At 41.4% G+C, this 20,443-nt stretch overlaps 1 protein-coding gene across 1 annotated transcript in view; it reads left to right on the plus strand.

Annotated features, from left to right (window-relative positions):
* LOC109915635 (prickle-like protein 1) overlaps positions 1–20,443 on the plus strand; it is a 53,475-nt gene that overhangs the window by 11,576 nt on the left and 21,456 nt on the right. The window contains exons 3-6 of the mRNA XM_048611816.1: positions 4,022–4,135; positions 14,476–14,613; positions 18,137–18,340; positions 19,811–20,001. Of these exons, the coding sequence (XP_048467773.1) occupies positions 4,022–4,135; positions 14,476–14,613; positions 18,137–18,340; positions 19,811–20,001 (647 nt within the window). The remainder of the gene's footprint in view (positions 1–4,021; positions 4,136–14,475; positions 14,614–18,136; positions 18,341–19,810; positions 20,002–20,443) is intronic.

Below are 20,443 nucleotides of genomic sequence, written 5' to 3' on the forward strand. Positions count from 1 at the left end.
ACTCAGGGAAACAGACTTCATCTGGTCTTGTTAATTCAAGTCAAATTTTGCTGAAGAAAATTCAAATGTTGTCATGAATTAATGTTATTGAAATAGCACAAACTGGTGCTTTCTGGTCTGATTTCAGCAAATAATTTAAATTAAGCAGCATTGAATTAAGTGGAGTAAGTATTAAATGCATAAAATTGTAGTTACGGCTAATTCCTAGAGATTTAATTGGCGTGCTTTTAGTATAGTTTGAAATTTCTATCATGTTAATTTTTACCTTAATAATTTGACTATACGGGGAAACCTATGTCATGTTTTATTAACACTATTTATGAACATGCAAACTAGGAGCAAAAGGCCCTTGAACCAGCAGTGCTATTCAATAAGATCATGGCTGACCTGATTTTAACCTCAACTCTACATTCCTGAACAGCCCCAATAATCTTTCATCCCATGATATTCACAAATCTATCTACCTCTGCTTTAAAAATATTTAAAGATTCAGCTTTCACTGCCTTTTGAGGAGGGGGATTTCGAAGATTCATAACCCTAAAAGAAAAGAAAAGCTGGTTAAACATTACTGATAAGCGGCAAGTAACATTGACGCTATACAAATGACCATTACCTCCAGGAAGGAGTTCAACACTTAACTGTTTCCATTCAATGGCATTTCCATCAGTAAATGGAGGAGGCGATGGCCTGCTGGTATTATCACTGGACTGTTACTCCAGATAATGTCCTGGGGACCCAGGTTCAAATCCCACCATGGCAGATGGTGGAATTTGAATCCAATAAATTTCTGGATTTAACGGTCTAATGATGACCATGAATCCATTGTCAATTGTCAGGAAAAACCCACTTGGTTCACTAATGTCCTTTAGGGAAGGAAACTGCCATCGATACCTGATCTGGTCTACATGTGACTCCAACCCACAGCAATGTGGTTGACTCCTAAATCCCCTCTGGACAATAGGGATGGGTAATAAATGCTGCCTGGTCAGTGACACCCTCATCCTGTGAGTGAATTTAAAAAAGCAACACATCTAGAGAATTTCTATTGATCAGACCATTCCACATAAATACCACAAGATCAGATCAGAAATGGGAATTCTGATGCAAGTTACTTTCCTCATGACACCCCGTGGCCTGCTCTCCATTTACAGGAAAATACAGATAAGACAAATTCCAGGGGATAAGCCCGAAAATGTAGATTAAACAGTGTGCATGGAGATAGCTGAGGAGGCTTCTATGTAACCGAATTTCCCTCCAAATCGTAAAACATCCAAAGTGAAAACACACAGTAAAGCAATAAATATGAAAAAGAATCTCCTTATTATTAAAGTTAATCACACCTGACTTTGCAAAAGGCATTGAAAAATGTCAGGAGTTAGTTTTGGAAATACTCAGTAATCTTCCTCTGATTATCTTTGGGTAAGTGTGATACATGTTGTCGACACAACCAACCATGTTTACCATGCTGCAGTGTGAAGTCCCAGAGATTCTCTTTGGCCTTCGGTTTGGGAAACAAGAGGACCAGCAGCCAGGCTTTCATCAGATCATTTGAAAGTTCGGGTTATCGGCTTGGCTGATGAAGGCACTGCATTTACAATTGCCTCAGTTCTGTTGCTTAACCGTGTGTTTGTGTGGTGTTTGGTGGCAAGAGGGTCAACATAACACTTGTGAGGCCAATGATGTTGAGGAATGTGGGGGGTTGGGGGTGGGGGGTGCACAGGGAGTTGTCTGTAATAATGATAATCTTCCTTTTCTTCCATTGGGATATTTTGCCCACTTTCCTGAACCCTGCCTCAAAAGTGTTTGAAGTGGTTTTGATAGCTTGAAAATGTGGATCATTTCTTGATATTTGCAAGGGAAAATGGCATCCTGGACTTTCCTATCACAAGAACAGCATCTTTTCAGTGCCATTCCTGGTGCAGACTTAAGCGATGACATGTATTTTGCTCCAATTTCCACCATTACGCATTTTATCTTTGAACACTAAAGACTGGTCCAACAAATGACTGTAAAACAATCCAGTTTCATCAACGTCAATAATGTCTCTCGCTGCATATGAATTCAGGATGTGGCTGAGACTATCTTGGAGCCAATCATCTGTCACTGCTGCTGTAATTACTACACCCTCACTGCTTAATGTGCAGGAGATGGTGACATGTCTTCATTTGAATCAGTCTAGACTATGCAGATGAACTCCACATGGACTAGCCTCTCTGCCAGGGCACCTCCCCAGTCCTGAAGGGCTGGACTGGAGATGGGACATTCTCTGCTCAAACTGCCTTGAACCATATTAGCAGAGCTGCTTTAACATTGGAATAAGCAGCTCTATTCATCCTCCTCCTTGCTGGAGAGAATGCCTGCCTGTTGAATTGTTCCAAGTTGGTCTCTTTGTGGTTCCGAACAGGTCATAAACTCAATGGCAGAATTTCCCAACCCTTCGCAATATCTGCTTTACACTTTGTGCCAGGGTTTTACACTTGCTGTGTCAACTGCACATTCTCTCCAACTGTAACATGACACTTGTAACCTTCTCATTGGTTTAGGCATACATGCAGTGTTTGAACATTCTTTACACATGTAGAGCTCAATATCGAATAAGGTCTTGTGCACAGCTGTATGATTTTGGTGTCCTGTGGGATTACCCCATTCTGATTGATTGGCACAACCAAATGACAAGTTTACACAAGTTCGACTCAATAGCCAGTGTTCAATTTCAGCTTATCCCAGGGATCATTCTACTGGATTTGCTACTGTGCAGGTGAGAATGGCTAATGACTGCGACACACCCAGAGTTTCATGTCATCCAAATTTGAATCATTGCAATTTCATGCGACAAGGCAGAAGTTAACATCCTGACAGAGTACTCACCACTTACCTGAATCAGTGCTGGTTCAAGAAGTATATAGTCAACACTACATCCCAGCTTAAACATCTAACCCTTTCATTGCCAGCATGGTGGCTACAGTATGTAGCATCAATAAGATGCAATGCAGCAACAATGGCAAACATTCTTTGTCAGCAACTCCCAAATCCAAGTCCTTCACCACCTAGGAATGAAGGGCAGCAGATACATGAGATCAGCAACACCTCCAGGTTTATCCCAAGGTCCACAACACCCTGACCTGGATAACAATGACTGTTCCTTCCTGCACTGAGGGAGAACCTTCACCACACGGACTACACCAGTAAAACAAGATGGCTCACCACCACTAGCTCAGATCCAACACACTGCTAAACCATATCGCTGTCTCATTACAATTACACCAACACCAGACACTGCGCCTATTAATCTTCTTAAATCAAAATGGTCTTACATATCCAATGTTGGAGCTGCTCATCCTTTAATAAAAGGCTTCATTTCATCTATACTAGCTCAAAAACTTGGAACTCTCTCCCAACAGCTTTGAGCGAGCTCCTTCAGTACGGGGTCTGCAGCTCCTCAAGGAGACCCAGCACCAACTTTTCATGGAAACTCTAGATGCCCATAAATGTGAGTCTCGCCAGAGACACTATTGACCAGGACTGAATAGGGCACTTTGAGTTTGTGGACAGGAGCTGCTGGAGTCTAATCGGTGCACTACAGTCAAGTTGGCTGAGAAGCTCTACAAAACATATTTGTTCTAATATAACTGAAACAACTATGTTGTATAATTACTATGACATATCCCTGTGCTGCTGGAAGCAAACCAGAATAATGCTGCCATTTTGTTTTATTCCAATTCAGCAAAAGGATTAGTTGTTCCCTATGTCCCCTATAATAAATGTTACTATTCACTATTCAAAGCTGCATTATATATCAAGCCCTAGAGACTTCATTTAATTTTATATAATGAAGGCCCATCGAAAAACTGATTCCAGACCTGGGTGTCAGTGGAAAATAGAGAATAGCGTTTGATTTTATTTGTGGATCATTTTTCCCCTGTTTTTATCTCCCCTCAGCAATGAGCCCCTGTTCCCCTGGTCTCTTATGAAATGATTTTTCTGCTTTAAAAGAATAATAGAGACGGCTTTAAATCCACAGGTGCACCAGTATTTTCGCTGTCTACCTGAAGAGAACATCCCATATGTCAACAGCATTGGAGAGAAGTTCCGTATCAAACAGCTCCTGCAACAGCTTCCTCCCCATGATAATGATGTGAGTATCTGTGTGATTCTATACAAGCACAATTGACTCAAAAACTGTTAATAATTTGTCCACAAAGACTAACCACAAATGCAAAACAAAACTTCCAAGTGATTATTGTTTGAAAAGAGCACCAGCAAGATAACAAAGAATTATCAGACTTGTTCGCCCATCTAGGCCCATTGTCTGATTCAGCGCACACCATTTGCTGATACAAGTTGTTTGTGCCATTCCCTGTCCATAAATGTCGACAGGTCTTGATTTTCTGCAACATGTACGGAACACACAATAGCAAGTCAGTAGGAGATAGTAACAACTGCCGATGCTGGAGTCAGAGATAACACAGTGTGGAGCTGGAGGAACACAGCAGGCCAGGCAGCATGAGAGGAGCAGGAAAACTGACGTTTCGGGTCAGGACCCTTCTTCAGAAACCAAGGGTCCCAACCTAAAACGTCAGCTTTCCTGCTCCTCTGATGCTGCCTGGCCTGCTATGCTCCTCCAGCTCCACACTGTGTTATAGCAAGTCAGTAGCCTGTTTTTGTTCTCATTGATCTCAACGGCCTGCTGATTTGCTATTTTCCATTTGAATATTACGTAGTTGATGTCTGCCCACCTGTGTCAAGAACCTGTGCTCTTCACAAACCGTCAGTGTTGCATTCACATATCATTGTAGGGTCAGTGTTTGTTTTTCAAGTCTGTGGCCATGCGTTCAAACCTCACACCTCATACAATACATGCTGAAATACAGCACTCCTTGATACTGCACTGTACTGTTGGAGTTGCTAACCTTTGCACGATGCATCAAACCAAAGGTTCTCTCAGGGCAACTTAAAAGATTCCTTGGCACATTGAGGAAGTATAGGCAGTTCTTCCCGTTGTTCACTTGTATGCTTATCTGTCAACCGACCTTACTAAAAAACAAAGTTATCCAGATATTTATTTCTTTGCTGCTTAAGGGATCTTGCTGAGTGCAAATGAATGATCTTGGTTTCCAATATGACAACAGTAATGACACTTCAAACATATTACATTGGCAGTAAATCACATTGTGACATCCTAAGCATGTGAAAGGTGTTATGTAAATGCAGGCTATTTCTTACCTTACAGTCTTCCTATCAAAGCATCCAGCTTTCTTAAACTATTCCAGTTTTGAGATTTAAAAATAGACTGGAAAGACTGGGACTTTTCTCACTGTGTGTAGGAGGTTAACGGGTGACCTTACTGAGGTTTATAAAATCATCAGGAGCAAGGATAAGATAAATGACAAGGGTTTTTTTCCCTCGGGTGGGGGAGTTCAAAACTAGGGGACATATTTTTAAGGTGACAGGAGGAAGATTTAGAAAGGACATGAGAGGAACGTTTTTACACTGAGTGTGGTTCATGTGTGGAATGAACTGCCAGAGAAGGTGGTGGATGCCAGTACAGTTACAACATTTAAAAGACAGTTAGATAGTTTTATGAATAGGAAAGGTTTGGAGGGATATGGGCCAAGTGCAGGCAGGGGGGAGATTAGTTTAGTTTGGGAACATGGTCAGTGTGGACTAGTTGGACCGAAAGGTCTGTTTTCACGCTGTATGACTCTACAACTATTCTAGCCAGCTCACTGTTCCATGCATTGACCAAAATTTAAATAAGGAAGTTCCTGATATCATAAATTTAACATATACTAGTTGAAATTTGTCTCCCTTTGTTCTGCTGTCACAGTTTAATTTAAAGTTGAGCTCCAGCTCGATCATTTTATAACACTCACTTGTCTACATAACTCTATTAGATCCCTTCTCCCTCATCTTGGCTTAAAAGTACAAGTAATTTTAAATGAAACCAATATTTTAATATATAAACATGTCAAAAATGTTTAATAAGCCTTTCTTCGACCTGTGGGGCAAAGAGTAGCATGACTTTGAAATGGAACAGCAAATTCTGAAAACACACAGCAGAACCTTCAACGTTAAGGGAAAAAGAAAGATTTTTGGCACAAAAGTCTCCATCAGACTCCAGATACTGGCAGAGCTGATGACTATTTCCAGTTTTCACAGATCTTTTTATTTTCCTTACTGTCACTCAGAACTTTGTTCAATTGGTTTCTTTTGTGGAATAAAAATGATGAGCATTGTTTAAGATTCAAAACTCCATTCCACAAAAAGCAGAGAACAGCCATCTTTCTCCATGATTAATAAATCAAACAGGCAAAATTCTAACTTTGAAGCCACCATTGCTTAAATTGATAGATTCTTCATCTACCAGTTCTCATTTAAAAAGGAAATTTCAACGTTGCTCTCCCACACTCTCTAGTGTATGAAACATTTCAAATTAGTTTTCCACTTGCTTTTATTTTAAATGAAATAATGTAACAGTGAGCACAATGATGATGAACTTGCCCAATTGCAATCTTTGTGTTCTCAAGGTGCTTAGTGGTGTGGGCAGGGGAAGAGCAGGGGTGTGATGGGTTATTGCTACCGAACGGTCATAGAGTCATAAAGTCATACAGTATGGAAACAGGCCGATAAACAGAAATTGCTGAATAAGTTCAGTCGGTCAGGCAGAAATCAGAGTTAACGTTTTGGGTCCGGTGACCTGAAACATTAACTGATTTCTCTTCACAGATGCTGCCAGACCTGCTGAGCTTTTCCAGCAATCTCTATTTTTGTTTCTGATTTACACCATCTGCAGTTCTTTCGGTTTTTAGCCAGTATGATCTGGTCTGAGAACATTTACCACAAAGATAGGGCTCCTGTTGATACTGATGTCTTGAAGTTTAACAACTGTATTTCTATTGCAACGATATCACAGATAGACAGTCTGGGTTCTGTGTTTACTCATATTATCGTACATTACATACACTGACTGACTGAACACACTGCACAGATTCCAATGGACTGACAGTGACTGAAGGTGAGACAGGTACCTTTCTAATGGAAGATCACATGATGTGATTAAAGGTACGCCACCTGCCTGATCTGGAATCTATGCAAAAAAGCAACAATAGTCATTCCATAATAAGAGGATACCATTCAATCCATCAAGTCACTGCTGGTAAGTCTGCAGAACAATACAGTCAGTCCCATGATCGTGCTCAAACTCACTTACTCCTGAAAATCCCTTTCTCTCACATACTCATCCAATTTCCTTTCAAAATGAATAATCATCAAACATTCGCTGCGATGATCACAATTAACTACAAGTTTACGTTCTCAAAACTGCTGTCTAATAATCAAAATGTCCAAAAACCAGATGGTTTCTAGAACGTGCCGTGCACCATATTTTTTCAACATTGCTCAATTAAAATCAACTTCCACGTGCCTGGACAATTCTGATGCTGACTTTGTGATCTGTTCGTCTCCAAGTGACTCCTTGACACCACATGACCCAACTGGACTGAGCACCCCGCTGAACAAAGCAGCTGGCTTAAAATCTGGAAAAATCCAAAATTTTGCATGGGCTCGGTCCCACGGTTGTCAGATTTGAGAGATTGTATATGAATGCAAATCAACCTTTAATAATCCCTGCCAGTTCTTGCCTGGTGTTGAAGAGCATTGTCTGGTGTTGTGCTAAACCATACAGAACAGGAGGACATTGGAGCACATAGCCACCAATTCCTGCAGGAAGCAGGTTAAATAAATACGGTGATTTAGAAAGCATTCCTTTTATTAGCTGAGGCACAGAGCATGCTTGCCATGCTCCACCTATATAAGACACAAATAAAGCCACAGCTATAAGAGTTCTGGTAATGGTATTACAGGAAGGATGTTATCATGTTAGTAAGGTTACAAAAGAGATTTACAAGAATGTTGTCAGAATCAAAGAATTCCAACCAAGAAGATACATAGACTCATTCCCCTTAACGATGAAGGTACAGATTTAAAGTAATTGGCAGAAGGATCAAAATGCAGTTGAGGAGAAATGCGACCTTCAGAGGGTGGTGGGTGGCTGGAATTCACTCCCTGTAACTGGTCATGGAGACTAAAGCCCTCATTTAAAAAGTACATGGCTAAGAACTGGAAATGCTGTAACCCAGAAGCTGCAAAGTGGGAGTTGGGTTGCTAACTCCTGGTACAGTCACAATCGGCTGAATGTTCTCCTTTTGTGGCGTGAACTTCCATGCACCCGAAGATTCTAGCTTTGATTCTCAATTTATACCGAGTTAATTGATTTGGGGCAGTGGTTGGGACATCCAACAATTGCTTTTCTTTGCCTGGACATAGGGAGTTAGTTAACCCAGCGTGCCCAGCGATCCAGTGGTCTTTGCTAGAAGAGTAAGTATGCGATGACAAACTCAGCTGAGCATGCCTTCATATCTGGACTAATAGAAAAAATGTGATTGCTTGGAAAAGATAAGGGAGGCTGTCAGGCACCCATGGAACAACAAATAAGAAGTGTGGAGGGAGAAATTGGTACATGGAAACGTTGCCTTGTTCCTGTAGTCATTTTTAGGCTATAAACTGAATATTGGCACTATAGTTCATAAATGGTTAATTTCTGTTCCCATGAGAAACAATAGCAAATGTAAAGCATCAATTGGAACATTGAAAACTATTACAACAGTTCATTTGTTAACTGCAAAGGGAGTAATAAAGAGTATTTGGTTTCATGAACAAACCTCCTAAGGTAAGATTACCATGAGGAAACTAAATGAAAGCTTGTATGGCTGGCTACTAAAACATAACAGACTCTTAGTATAGCAATTTCTCACATACTTAAATTGGTTTGTATAATGCAGTAGCAGTTAAAAACCGTCTTTAAATGCACAAAGGACAATTATCAATACATTTCAGTTAAGGTATTCCACCCACAGTCTTGTGTTATGATCAGTGCAGCAAGAAAATATCCAGAAGCCATTTTACTGAAAATAAGGTCTCTTCACCAAAATTGAAATAATATTTTCTTAATTGTTAAAATGGAACTGGACAATACAACTGTTTCAGTTATACTTTCCTTCTCAAGTTGGGGCCCATTTTGTAATCCAGCACAGACCAAAACATTAAAGGTCTCTTTGACAGCGTGAAGTGAAATGTGTTTGGGGGAATTCCAACCAAGTTCATAGTGAGTGCAGGGTGCCAATAATTCAACATTATTTGAGAAAAGCCACAAATGAATGTTTAAGTTTAGCATGGGTTTACTCTGAGCAGCCCTCATGGCTTTTCAAAATAACCTGAACAAAAAAAGATCCAGACGCAGACTTCAACAGTACATCTTATGCTTTCCTCTCCTCTTTGTGCTCTACCAAACCCATCCCTCTCCCTGACAAAAGTCAGACATTAAACTAGCTTGCTAAAAACTGTGGCATCACATTTGACCCCATGATTGTTTCCTAACCTCATATTCGTGAGATCATTAAGGTCATCTATTTCCACCTCGGTAACATTGCTCAACCTATCCCCTTTCCCAGTTCATCTGCTGCTGAGACCCTCATTCCGGTCTTCATTATCTCTGGAATGACTCTACCTTCCTGGCTGATCTCCACTTCATACCCTCCTTGAGGAAATCCAAAACTCTCCTAAATTTGGGCCAAGACACTATCAGTCCTGCACTCTCTGACCTATGTTGAATCCCAGCCAAGCAAAGTCTTAGTTTTAAAATTCTCATCGTCGCTTTCAAATCCCTCTATGGCCTCTCTCCTGTCCATCTCTACAATCTCTTATAGCCCTACAGCCTTCTGAGATATTTGTTCTCCTCTAAGTCTAACCTCTTCAGTGTCCCTTATTTTAATAATTGAAACTTTAGCAGTCAGGCCTGTGCTTACGTTCCTACAACTCTCCTCTTTCCACCTCACTTTCCTGCTTAAAATCTATCACTTGACCAAGCTTTTGTCATCTGACAATATATTTCCTTATAGGGCTCGGTGTCATATTTTATTTTATAGCCTTCTTGTCAAGCATTTTGAGATATTGTATTTATGCAGAATGCAATGTCATAAAAATTGCTGTTTTTCCTTCTTTTTCTCCTGCTCTTGTTTGCTTATGTGGCAGGTGGCTAGGAGAACTGAGATTGGATTTTCTAGCGCTCGGTACAGGACACTGGACAGGGAAACTTGAAAGCTAATTCACAGAACCCCCTACAGTGTGGAATCAGACCATTCAGCCCATTGAGTCCACACCAACCCTCTGAAGACCATCCCACCCAGACCCAAACCCCTACCCTATCCCTGTATTTCCCACGGCTAATCCGCCTAGCTTGCACATCTCTGGACACTATGGGCAATTTTGCATGGCCAATCCATCTAATCTGCACATCTTTGGATTGTGGGAGGAAACCAGAGCACCCAGAGACAACTAACACAGACATCAGGAGAACATGCAAACTTAGAGAGTTACCTGAGGCTGGAATCAAGCCTGGATCCCTGGCACTGTGAGGCAGCACTGCTAACCACTGGGCCACTGTGCCACCCACAGTGTTCATGGGTGCTTTTTGATCTCCCTCTGCAATTAGCATCAACCCATTTAAAACGGTACAACTCAGAATCTCCTCTGGACATAATATTGCACACACATCCTATCAGTTTAGATACTTTTAATCAATCTTTGCAGAGATGTTATGACCCACTTCTGGGGCAGGCCTCTTGAATCAGAGGTAGAGACATTACTGCTATGCCACAAAACGACAACACCTCATTGATTTAAGCTCTCCAAATGCCTCCTCCATTGATGGCTGTATCTTCAGCTGCTGAGGTCCTGAAGTTCTAGAACTTCCTCCATAATTCTTCGAAGCATTTAAAGGTTGTATCACCAATAGCTCCTTCTATAATTAATAGAAGCATTTAAAGGCTTGTATCACTAATAGGTTAACTCTGAAGTGTAGTCACTGTCATTCTATATACATCTCACTCATATAAATAGTAAGTGAGCTAAATTGCTCTTTATCATTGCTGGTTAAAGAAGAAATTTTGACTACAACACTGTCTGAACTATGTGTTCTTGAACAAATAGAGCCAAGGGATCTTTAATATCTATATTATCCATTGGAAGCTGCAAAAAATCTTTAGCCAAATAATATCAGCCCCAGCAATGCAATAGTACCAAGTATCAGCCTAGACCAGGAATAAGCAATGTTAATAACAAGAGCAGCCAATTTCGTTTTCAAAATGCAGCATTTTATGAGGAACAATATTGTGACTCTTATGTCAGTAATAACAAAAAACAAGTCAGAGACACTTTTATGAATTTCTAAGCAATACCTTTTAACCAATCCTCATACACATACACATATTAACATCAATGGAAAAGGGCATCTGACTATCGACATTTTAAAGACTTTTACAAAAAGGTTGTTAATTGAATGATACTTTCTCGCAAGTACATTCTCAATAAACGTATAAAAACCTGAAATAAGTAATTTATTTACCATCGACATCTGTGAGTGACTCACATGATCAGCTGGTGAGAGATATGAAAGCCATTAACACAACATTTTTTAAAGCACTAAATTTTCAACTTAATTACGTTGCAATAAAGGTGCTCAGCAAATAATCACCTCTGCTCGAGATTGGAATGCAAAGGGAAGGCAGTGTTGCATCTGTTTTAACAGAGCCTGGGGCAGAACGCATCTGGGGCATTGTGTTCAGTGCTGAGCTGCATCTCAGGGAGATTATTTTCCTTGGAATGTGTCCTGCACAAATTCACCAAAATGATACCGGGGTTAAAGGGTGAAATGACAAGGTCAGTTTGCCTTCTACTTCAACATGTGGGGGGTGATCTGAGTAAAGTATTTAAAATGAGAAGGATCCAATTGAGAAAAAGCAAAGGATCTGTTTCCCAATGCCAGCGAATGCAGAACAAGGAAACACATCACCCAATTTTCATTCCCAGGTCCAGTGCACAGAGTTAGAAGAAACAGTTTCTCCAACTCTCACTTTATAAATAACAGCCTTTACTCCTCATTTTTGGACCATGACATGGCAGTTGGGGGAAAATTGGCAACTGAGGCAAAGTGGTGGTGGCTGCCAGGCCCCAAGATGGGTTGAGGGGACTCCAGCACCATGTTCAATGTTTAAAAATAAATAATAAAACACAATACATCCGTCTTGCTCTGATCCCCCCACTCTTCATGCCCCATCCAGGCCATCCTATAACATCTACTCACTCGCTCATGATCTCTTATACTCTTATGCCAACCTATGCCCCTTAACCCACATCTCATGGCCTCTTGTCCTTCATATGTCGCCCCACGCCCATCCACCCATCTCTGGCTCCACATATCCCCATACCAACCTCTTCCTCATATGACCCCTTATACTGCCATGCCCCCATCAATCCCATGGTCCTTTATGGCTCCTATGCCAACTCATACAGTCTAGCCTGTCACCCTTTTCTTATCTGTCTGTGCCAATTCGCCCATTACCCAGAATGAGCATTAATGAGGAGGCATACTGACAAAATATAAAATTATCATTTTATTGATAATGCCACCATTGGAACAAAACATACTTAAATGATGCAAATAAATTCCAAAATATTGAAATTGTTTCAACTAATCCCTTACGTAAATAAACATTTCACTCAAGTGCTTAATATCTTATGTAAACAAATATTTCATGTAAGAGTACAACCCCCTATATCATGCACATTTCCATTCAATAGCAGTTGAAGATCTTTATCAAAAGGCATCCCACCATGAAAATGATAGTTTAGAATCCCTACAGTACAAAAAGAGGCGGCTTGGCCCATCAAGTCTGCACTGAACCTCTGAAGAGCATCCCACCCTATTCCTTTAACCCTGCACTTCCCAGGGCTAACCCATCTAGCCTGCACATCTCTGGACACTGTGGGCAATTTAGCATAACCAATTCTCCTAATCTGCACATCTTTAGGCTGTGGGAGGTATCCAGAGCACCTGGAAGAAACCCAAACAGACACAAGGAGAATGTACAAACTCCACACAGTCACCTGAGGCTGGAATCAAACCCTGGTCCCTGGTGCTGTGAAGCAGCAGTGCTAAACACTGTACCACCGTACCACCCCACCACCCCCAAAAATCAGTCATGCAGCATAAATGCTATAGTGGTTTTATGTGTACAAGCACTTTAAAATAGTTGCCATTTATTTTTCTGATTCCTCGGTCATGTAGCCCTCACCTCAGACCTCTCTCAATCCCACAAAATCCTATGCCCAATCCATGCCACCTAATGACCTTTAGCCATTCATCCATCCTTCATATCCCTATGCCAACTTAGTGCCTACATCCACCCACCAACCTTTTTGTCCTACCATTATAAATCATTGAGTAACTGACAGAAAAACAAAAATGCTAACATTTAAATTTCTATGTTGCAGCCTACACAATCGATAAAAGCATTCTAATACACAAAAACACATTTTGATACTTGTGGACAGTTCTTGACAAGTCAAGACTTCTTGACAGGTCAAATATGTTCACACTTCCAGGTCATCACTGGCTGATGCTCGTTGATAATTCCAGACACATCAAGACCTGTCAGCAAGTGTTGACAAGCTGGACAGTTCTAAAAGCGTTGATGCACCATTTACACACCACCTCCCCTGCAAATAAGCATACTTAAAACCCACCTGCCGACCACAAAGGACACACTCAGAAGATGCTGTGGGACCACTGCTCTGTGCCAAGGGGCACTCTGACAATCCAAAAGAAATGCACTGAGAACAGACCAGCACCTGAATTCAATGGAGATTGTTGGCCACTTAAATGGCAGGTAATGGTGCAGTTCTTGGGATTTGTGACCTCTTCTGGTAGTTTTGCCTCAACTGAGATATTTTTCACTCTCCGTCCTCTACTGTCTCAAAACTAGAGCTTAAAGCCAACAATTTTTGTCAACATATATTATTGGCTGTGACTGCTCGGAATTTAAATATGAAGTGCAATTCAATTGCATGGCTTTACGAACATCACCAATTTACTATAACTTGGCCATTTCTTTCTGTCAATAAATTGTGTGCTGTGGTTTATTTTGAGACCTTCCAAATTACTGTATTTTTTTATTCATTATGGGAGGTATGTGTCACTGGCCAGGCCAGCATCATTTGCCGAATTTCGAATTGCCCAGAGGGCAGTTAAAAGTCAACCACATTGCTGTGGGTCTGGAGTCACATGTAGGCCAGACTTGGTAAGGAGGGCAGTTTCCTTCCCTAAAGCACACTAGTGAGCCAGATGGGTTTTCCTGACATTTGACAATGGTTTCTTGGTCATTAGACTCTTAATTTCAGATTTTTTTAAAATATCTCAGGTCTCCATTGAATTGAATCCAGGTCTCCAGAACATAAACTGGATTAGTAGTTTAGCAAAAATATCACTAAGCCATCATTTCCCCAGAATGCAATCAGTTTGCACCCTGTGATTCACAGAATATATAACAATGAAGTTAACTCTGTCTTGTTTCTTCACAGGAGAAGTACTGCCAATCGCTAAGTGAAGAAGAGAAGAGGGAGTTGCGTGTCTTCAGTGGTCAGAGGAAGAGGGAAGCACTGGGACGTGGAACTGTTCAGGTGTTTCCTTTAACTGCCACTGGAGCACTCTGTGAAAAGGTAAGCTAAAAGTAAAAATGGGAATCCAACAAAGTAAATGGACTTGAGCCCAGAAAATATTAGTTGAATTTTTTTTAAATTCTTTCATGGGATGTGGGTGTCACTGACTAGGTCATCATTTATTGCATATCCATGAGAAGATGGTGGTCAGCTATCTTCTTGAACCACTGCAATTAACATGGTGTAGGGACGCCCACAGTACTATTAGGGAGGAATGTCCTGGATGTCGACCTGTAAACAGGATGGAATGTGACTTGGAGAGCAACTTGCACGCGATGGTGCTCCCTTGCACCTGCTGCCCTTGTCCTTCTAAATGGTAGATGTCACAGGTATGGTAGGTACTATCGAAGGAGTGTTGACTGGTCGCTGCAGTGCAATCTCATTGACGGATACTTTAGTAGGGCTAGAGTCAGATATGCAAGTACATTTCTTGCAATTGCAAAAGCTCACAGGCATAAAACTGTGAAGGGGCTGTGAAAGTTAAAGCCATTAGTTCTTAAGACTAGCTTTGACACCCCCCACCCCTGACCATTCTCTCATTCCCTGGTCAAAACAGCAGCCTCTGGCTTGCTACAATCACCCTGTAATGTGATTTCTCTTACATTCTGCATATTCGAACACATCTTTCTACACTGCAGTTGATGCTGTGCGATCAGTAAAATTAAATTTATCAATGAAGCTAACTTCCCTGAAGTTTGGAGATAGACAAGGCAAGTTGGAGACAGGAATTAGAGCATATTATATGTAGAGTGATAACTGGGCTGCTCAAAACACAGTAAAATTCATGTTATCCAGCTCCTTACCACTGTGCACTGATGATGGAAGAGTGAATATTTAAGGTGATGGATGGGGGCCCAATCAGTGGGCTGTTTTTCTTCCCAGATGGTGTCAAGCTACTTGTGTGCTATTGTAGCTGCACTCATCCAGACAAGTGAGTCCTGACTTGTACCTTGTAGATGGTGGCCAGGATGTTAGTCACCACAGAATGTCCAGCTTCCGACCTGATATTTTAGCCAGAATATTTATGCTGCTGGCCCAGTTCAGCTTCTTGGTAACCCAGTGGATGTTCAGTGAAGGACAGAAGAATGTTTATTTACAAAAGGCACAGACATTAACCTTACTTCTTAAACCTCCTTAATTCACACTGTCAATAGACCAACTCCATTTCATTTGGAGTAGGATCCTTACATTGAGACCTAACAGGCTACATTAGACCATCTCCTATGATCCCCCTACTAATACAGTAACATCCCTCTCCTCTGAAACACACAGGGATAGGGTGGTGCCAGTAAATCAAAAGTGCTGGTTAACCCACTGAAGTTTGTGGTTATTATAGGAATCGAACAAACAGTATAGTGCAACTTGCATGAGGCTTACAGCTTCTTCACCTTTGATTCTTTTCACTGTAAACACTGAGGGGAAACACTTCAATCTTCAGCTGGTCCTTTTACAATCACTTCAGGCTGACATCAGTGGGATTTTATACAGCAATAGTGATATGCAGAGACAATATTGACAACTCAGTTGGTAAGGAGCTGGATAACATGAATTTTACTGTGTTTTGAGCAGCCTAATTATCTCTCTACATTTGGTATGCCTTAATTCCTGTCTTCAACTTACCTTGTCTGTCACCAAACTTCAGGGAAGTTGGCTACTTTGATAAATTTAATTTTAACTGATCGCACAGCATCAATTGAAATGTAGAAAAATGTAAGGGGGATTCAAAACCAGTCATAAGAACTAATGTCTTTAAAATTTTCACAGCCTCTTCACAATTTTATGGCTGTGAGCTTCTGCAGTTGCAAGAAATGTATTTGTATATCTGACTCCAGCCCTACTAAAGTATTTTTCAATGAGATGATCTCTGACTATACATGACTTGGTAACTTTTAGGATCTTGTGATGTCAGGATGGGTCTTTCATACACTGTGAAGTGACTATGTCATTGAGCATGTTCAGAAGCATGCCTTTAACATCAAGGCTTGGGATGACAAGTGGAAGTAACATTCACGCCACACAAGTGCCAGGTACTGACCATTTTGATCAAACAAGAAACTAACTATTCGCTCTGGACATACAATAGCATTACCATTGCTGAGCCCCTCCACTATCACCATCCTGGGGTTACTACTGACTAGCAACCAAACTGGACCAGCCAAAAAAATCAGGTCACAGGCTAGGAATACTGTGGTGAGTAGCTCACCCCCAGACTCCCCAAAGCCTAAACATCTTCAAGGCGCGAGTCAATGGTGTGATGGATTACTCCCCACTTACCTGGATGGGTGCATCTCCAACAACATGCAAGAATCTTGACACCATCAAGGACGAAGCAGCCCACTTGATTGGCATCACACCCACAAGCATCCATCCCTCCACCACGAACACTCTGAAGCAGCAGCGTGAACCAGCTACGAGATCTGCTGCAGAAATTCACCAAGGATTTTTTGAAAGCACTTTTTCAAACCCAGGCCCACCTTCATCTTGGGAGGACAAGGGCAGCAGATACTTGGGAACACCACCACCTGCAAGTTCCCTTCCAAGTCACTCACCATCTTGACTTGGAAATATATCGCCGTTCCTTCAGTGCTGTTGGGTCAGAATCCTGGAATTCACTTCCTCAGGATATTGTGGGTCTGTGGACAACACATGGACTTCAGTGCTTCAAGAAGGCAGCTCACCACCATCTTCTTAAGGTCAACTAGGGATGGGCATTAAATGCTGATGCAACCTATAGTGCCCACATCCTCTGAATACACTTTTAAAAACCAGTGGCAAAGCCATAAACGTTTTGACATTTCAAAGCAACATAATTTGAAACCAAGGGTCAGTTTGAGTCTGAAATCGACAGCATATCTATAATTGGCAAAAACGATAGCCAATGAAATGAACATGAAGTGTGGTGTTTATGTGAGTGTTGTGGGCACACTGTCAATCTGAGGCCTAGAAAAAGCTGGTCACAAAATTGATCCAAATAAAGCAGCCCTGTACCCCTTGCAACTTGCATTTAAATAGTGGCTTTAAAGTAATAAAATGTCGCAAGGTGCTTCACGAGAGTATTGCCAAACAAACCACAGGAGAGCTTGAGACTGTTGGAAGCTTGGTCGAAGGAACAGGTTTGTAAAGAAGGGCTTACGGGAGTAAACAAAGGTACAGAGAAGTACAGAGGAAATAGGGACAGGGGTAGAACATTTCGCCTGTCAAGCTGGTCTACTATTTAAACAGGTCATGGACAATTATCTACCTTTATGCCATGTATTCACCAGTATCCCAATATCTCTCGGGTAAAGGCTTAGAGAGAGAACTTCAGAGATTAGAGCCAAGGCAGCTGAAGGCACAGCCATGGAACAAATAAAATCAGGGTGCACAAGAAACCACAAGTGGATCAGCAAAGAGATCCAGGAGGGTTGTAGGGTCAGAGATGGTTGGAAAGATGGAGATCGAAAACATGGTTGAGAATGTGAGTATTGTGGAATCAAGCCTTGTGTAGGATTTACACCCTGACTATCTGCTCATGTGCTTTCAGTGTGGTGGGAAGATAAATGGAGGGGACGTTGCTGTCTTTGCTCAGAGAGCTGGGAACCGCACGTGTTGGCACCCCTACTGCTTTGGATGCACCACCTGTCAGGAGCTGCTGGTAGACCTCATTTACTTTTACCAGGATGGGAAGCTATACTGCGGCAGACACCATGCTGATCTCTTTAAACCACGCTGTGCATCATGTGACCAGGTGAGCGGTTTTCAACATTCCCCAACTTGTTTTTCCAACTCCCAATCTTATCGCATCAGTAATATCTAACCTGACAGTTCTGAGGAAGGGTCACTCGACCTGAAACGTTAACTCTGAATTTCTCTTCGCAGATGTTGCCAGACCTGCTGAGCTTTTCCAACAATTTCCGTTTTTGTTTCTAACTTGCCTCAGGTCAGTTATTGCTTGACTCACTCACAGAAGAGCAATTATTTACACAAACTATGATGAACTGACCTTTAAGAATCATGTGTCAGTCAATCAGAGACTAAAAGCACCCCCTTCACCAATCAAAGCATTTCATCTGCTGTCCCATTGAGGCTGGTAAGACTCAACCCTCTCGTTCCTCCTCGCAACCAAAAGTTAGGATTACAATTCTGGTCACAAGAAGAGAAATTGCTGGAAAAACTCAGCAGGTCCGACAGCATCTGTGAAGACAAATCGGAGTTAGCACGTCGAGTCCAGTGACCCCTCCTGAGAATTGAAGGAGGGCTGTTTTGGTTTTCTGACATAAATGTTGTTTTCCCCTGCCTCCTCCCAGTTATGAATATTTTCCACAAGGATTATCAAAAAGTTCCATAGCTTTATTGGCTCCAGGAAGAAAGTGAGTTTGGGTAAGACAAGATGAAGTAGTCCTGGCTTCCAAAGTTTTGAGATGCCAAGAGAAGGGAACGTATGTATTTGATTTGAGCAACAGAGAGTTACTCAGTTTTAATCAGATCATGGCTGATCTTATTTGTCCAATTTTCCACCTCTCCCTGATAATCTTTCACCCCGTCGTTCATCAAAAATCTATCAACTCTACTATAGTGATTATAATGAAGTCAGCCAGGTGGACATCATAGAATATGAGTTCCTTGATTGGGGCTGTTAATCTGGTCCAATCAGGGAGCTCTGGCTGACAGATATAAACAGGAGTGTCAGACATCCTGTTCACTCTGAGAGCTGGCTCTGACGAAACTAGAACAGTGTCAAGGACTTTCCACGTGTAAATAAAGGATGACTTAGTGATGGATACCAACCTCAGTGGAGTTATTTCACCTACCTTACACAATGAGTCTTTCAAATAAGAAAAGTTTACTCACTAAGATCTCCTGCAGCCGGGATTCTAACCTCCGTGGGTTTTCCCTGGCTGCTTGGAATTCTGTCAGAGTGAAAGTCATGGTAGAAACAGTAAGCGAGTCCTAATGATGTCACTAGCACACAACATCTCCATTTTAATTAAACCTCCACTGCTCTGGCAAAGAGTGACCTACCCAACCCTGAGTTGTGGAAGAAAAGATGGTGGGGGGCTCGAATGATAGCGCCCATGGGCAAGGAAGTAGTGGGAACAAGGCACGCATTCCCTCACCACATTATTCTTCTGCCACTTTGCAGCCCAAGGGCACAAATCTGGGATGTAGAGGCTTCGCCAGTGTCTGATTATAACAATGAGTTTCTGTGACATTTCAGTTGATCTTTGCTGAAGAGTGCACAGAGGCAGAAGGCAGATATTGGCATATGGACCACTTCAGCTGTACAGAATGCGAAGTAATTCTCGGAGGACAGAAATACATTATGAAGGAAGGGCAACCATATTGCTGCGGCTGTTTTGAAACACTTTATGCTGAATACTGTGAAACCTGCAGAGAGATAATTAGTGAGTATCTAAAATAAAAGAGAAATTCAAAATGGGCAAAAGTGATAATTAAAGAATATAATAAAAGAAATTCCCATCTATCTCAACTCAGAAGTTAGATTGGAGGTTTAATGCATTGTTGAGGTAAAGTCTTCCTTTCAATTAAAACTTCAATCTTTCTCTGCATCACTGCCTTCTAATGTTAAAGGGTTATTTTTACTTGAATGGTGAATGCTAATGCTATAATTACAGATCTGTTACTGAGACCAAGAACAACAATGTCCATTTATGTATTCATACCAATATACAAGAATCCTAAAGTTTTTCTCATCAGAATTTGGAAAACAAACCCTAAGTTGGGACACAAAGGGGCTGTATTAACAGCAGCAGAGGCTATTGTTAATCCAAAGGCTTCTTTAAATCATCTGAGACAACAAGGTGTAGAGCTGGATGAACACAGCAGGCCA

This window comes from Rhincodon typus, chromosome 25 (genome assembly GCF_021869965.1).
Source record: "Rhincodon typus isolate 14 chromosome 25, sRhiTyp1.1, whole genome shotgun sequence".
Taxonomy (NCBI): domain Eukaryota; kingdom Metazoa; phylum Chordata; class Chondrichthyes; order Orectolobiformes; family Rhincodontidae; genus Rhincodon; species Rhincodon typus.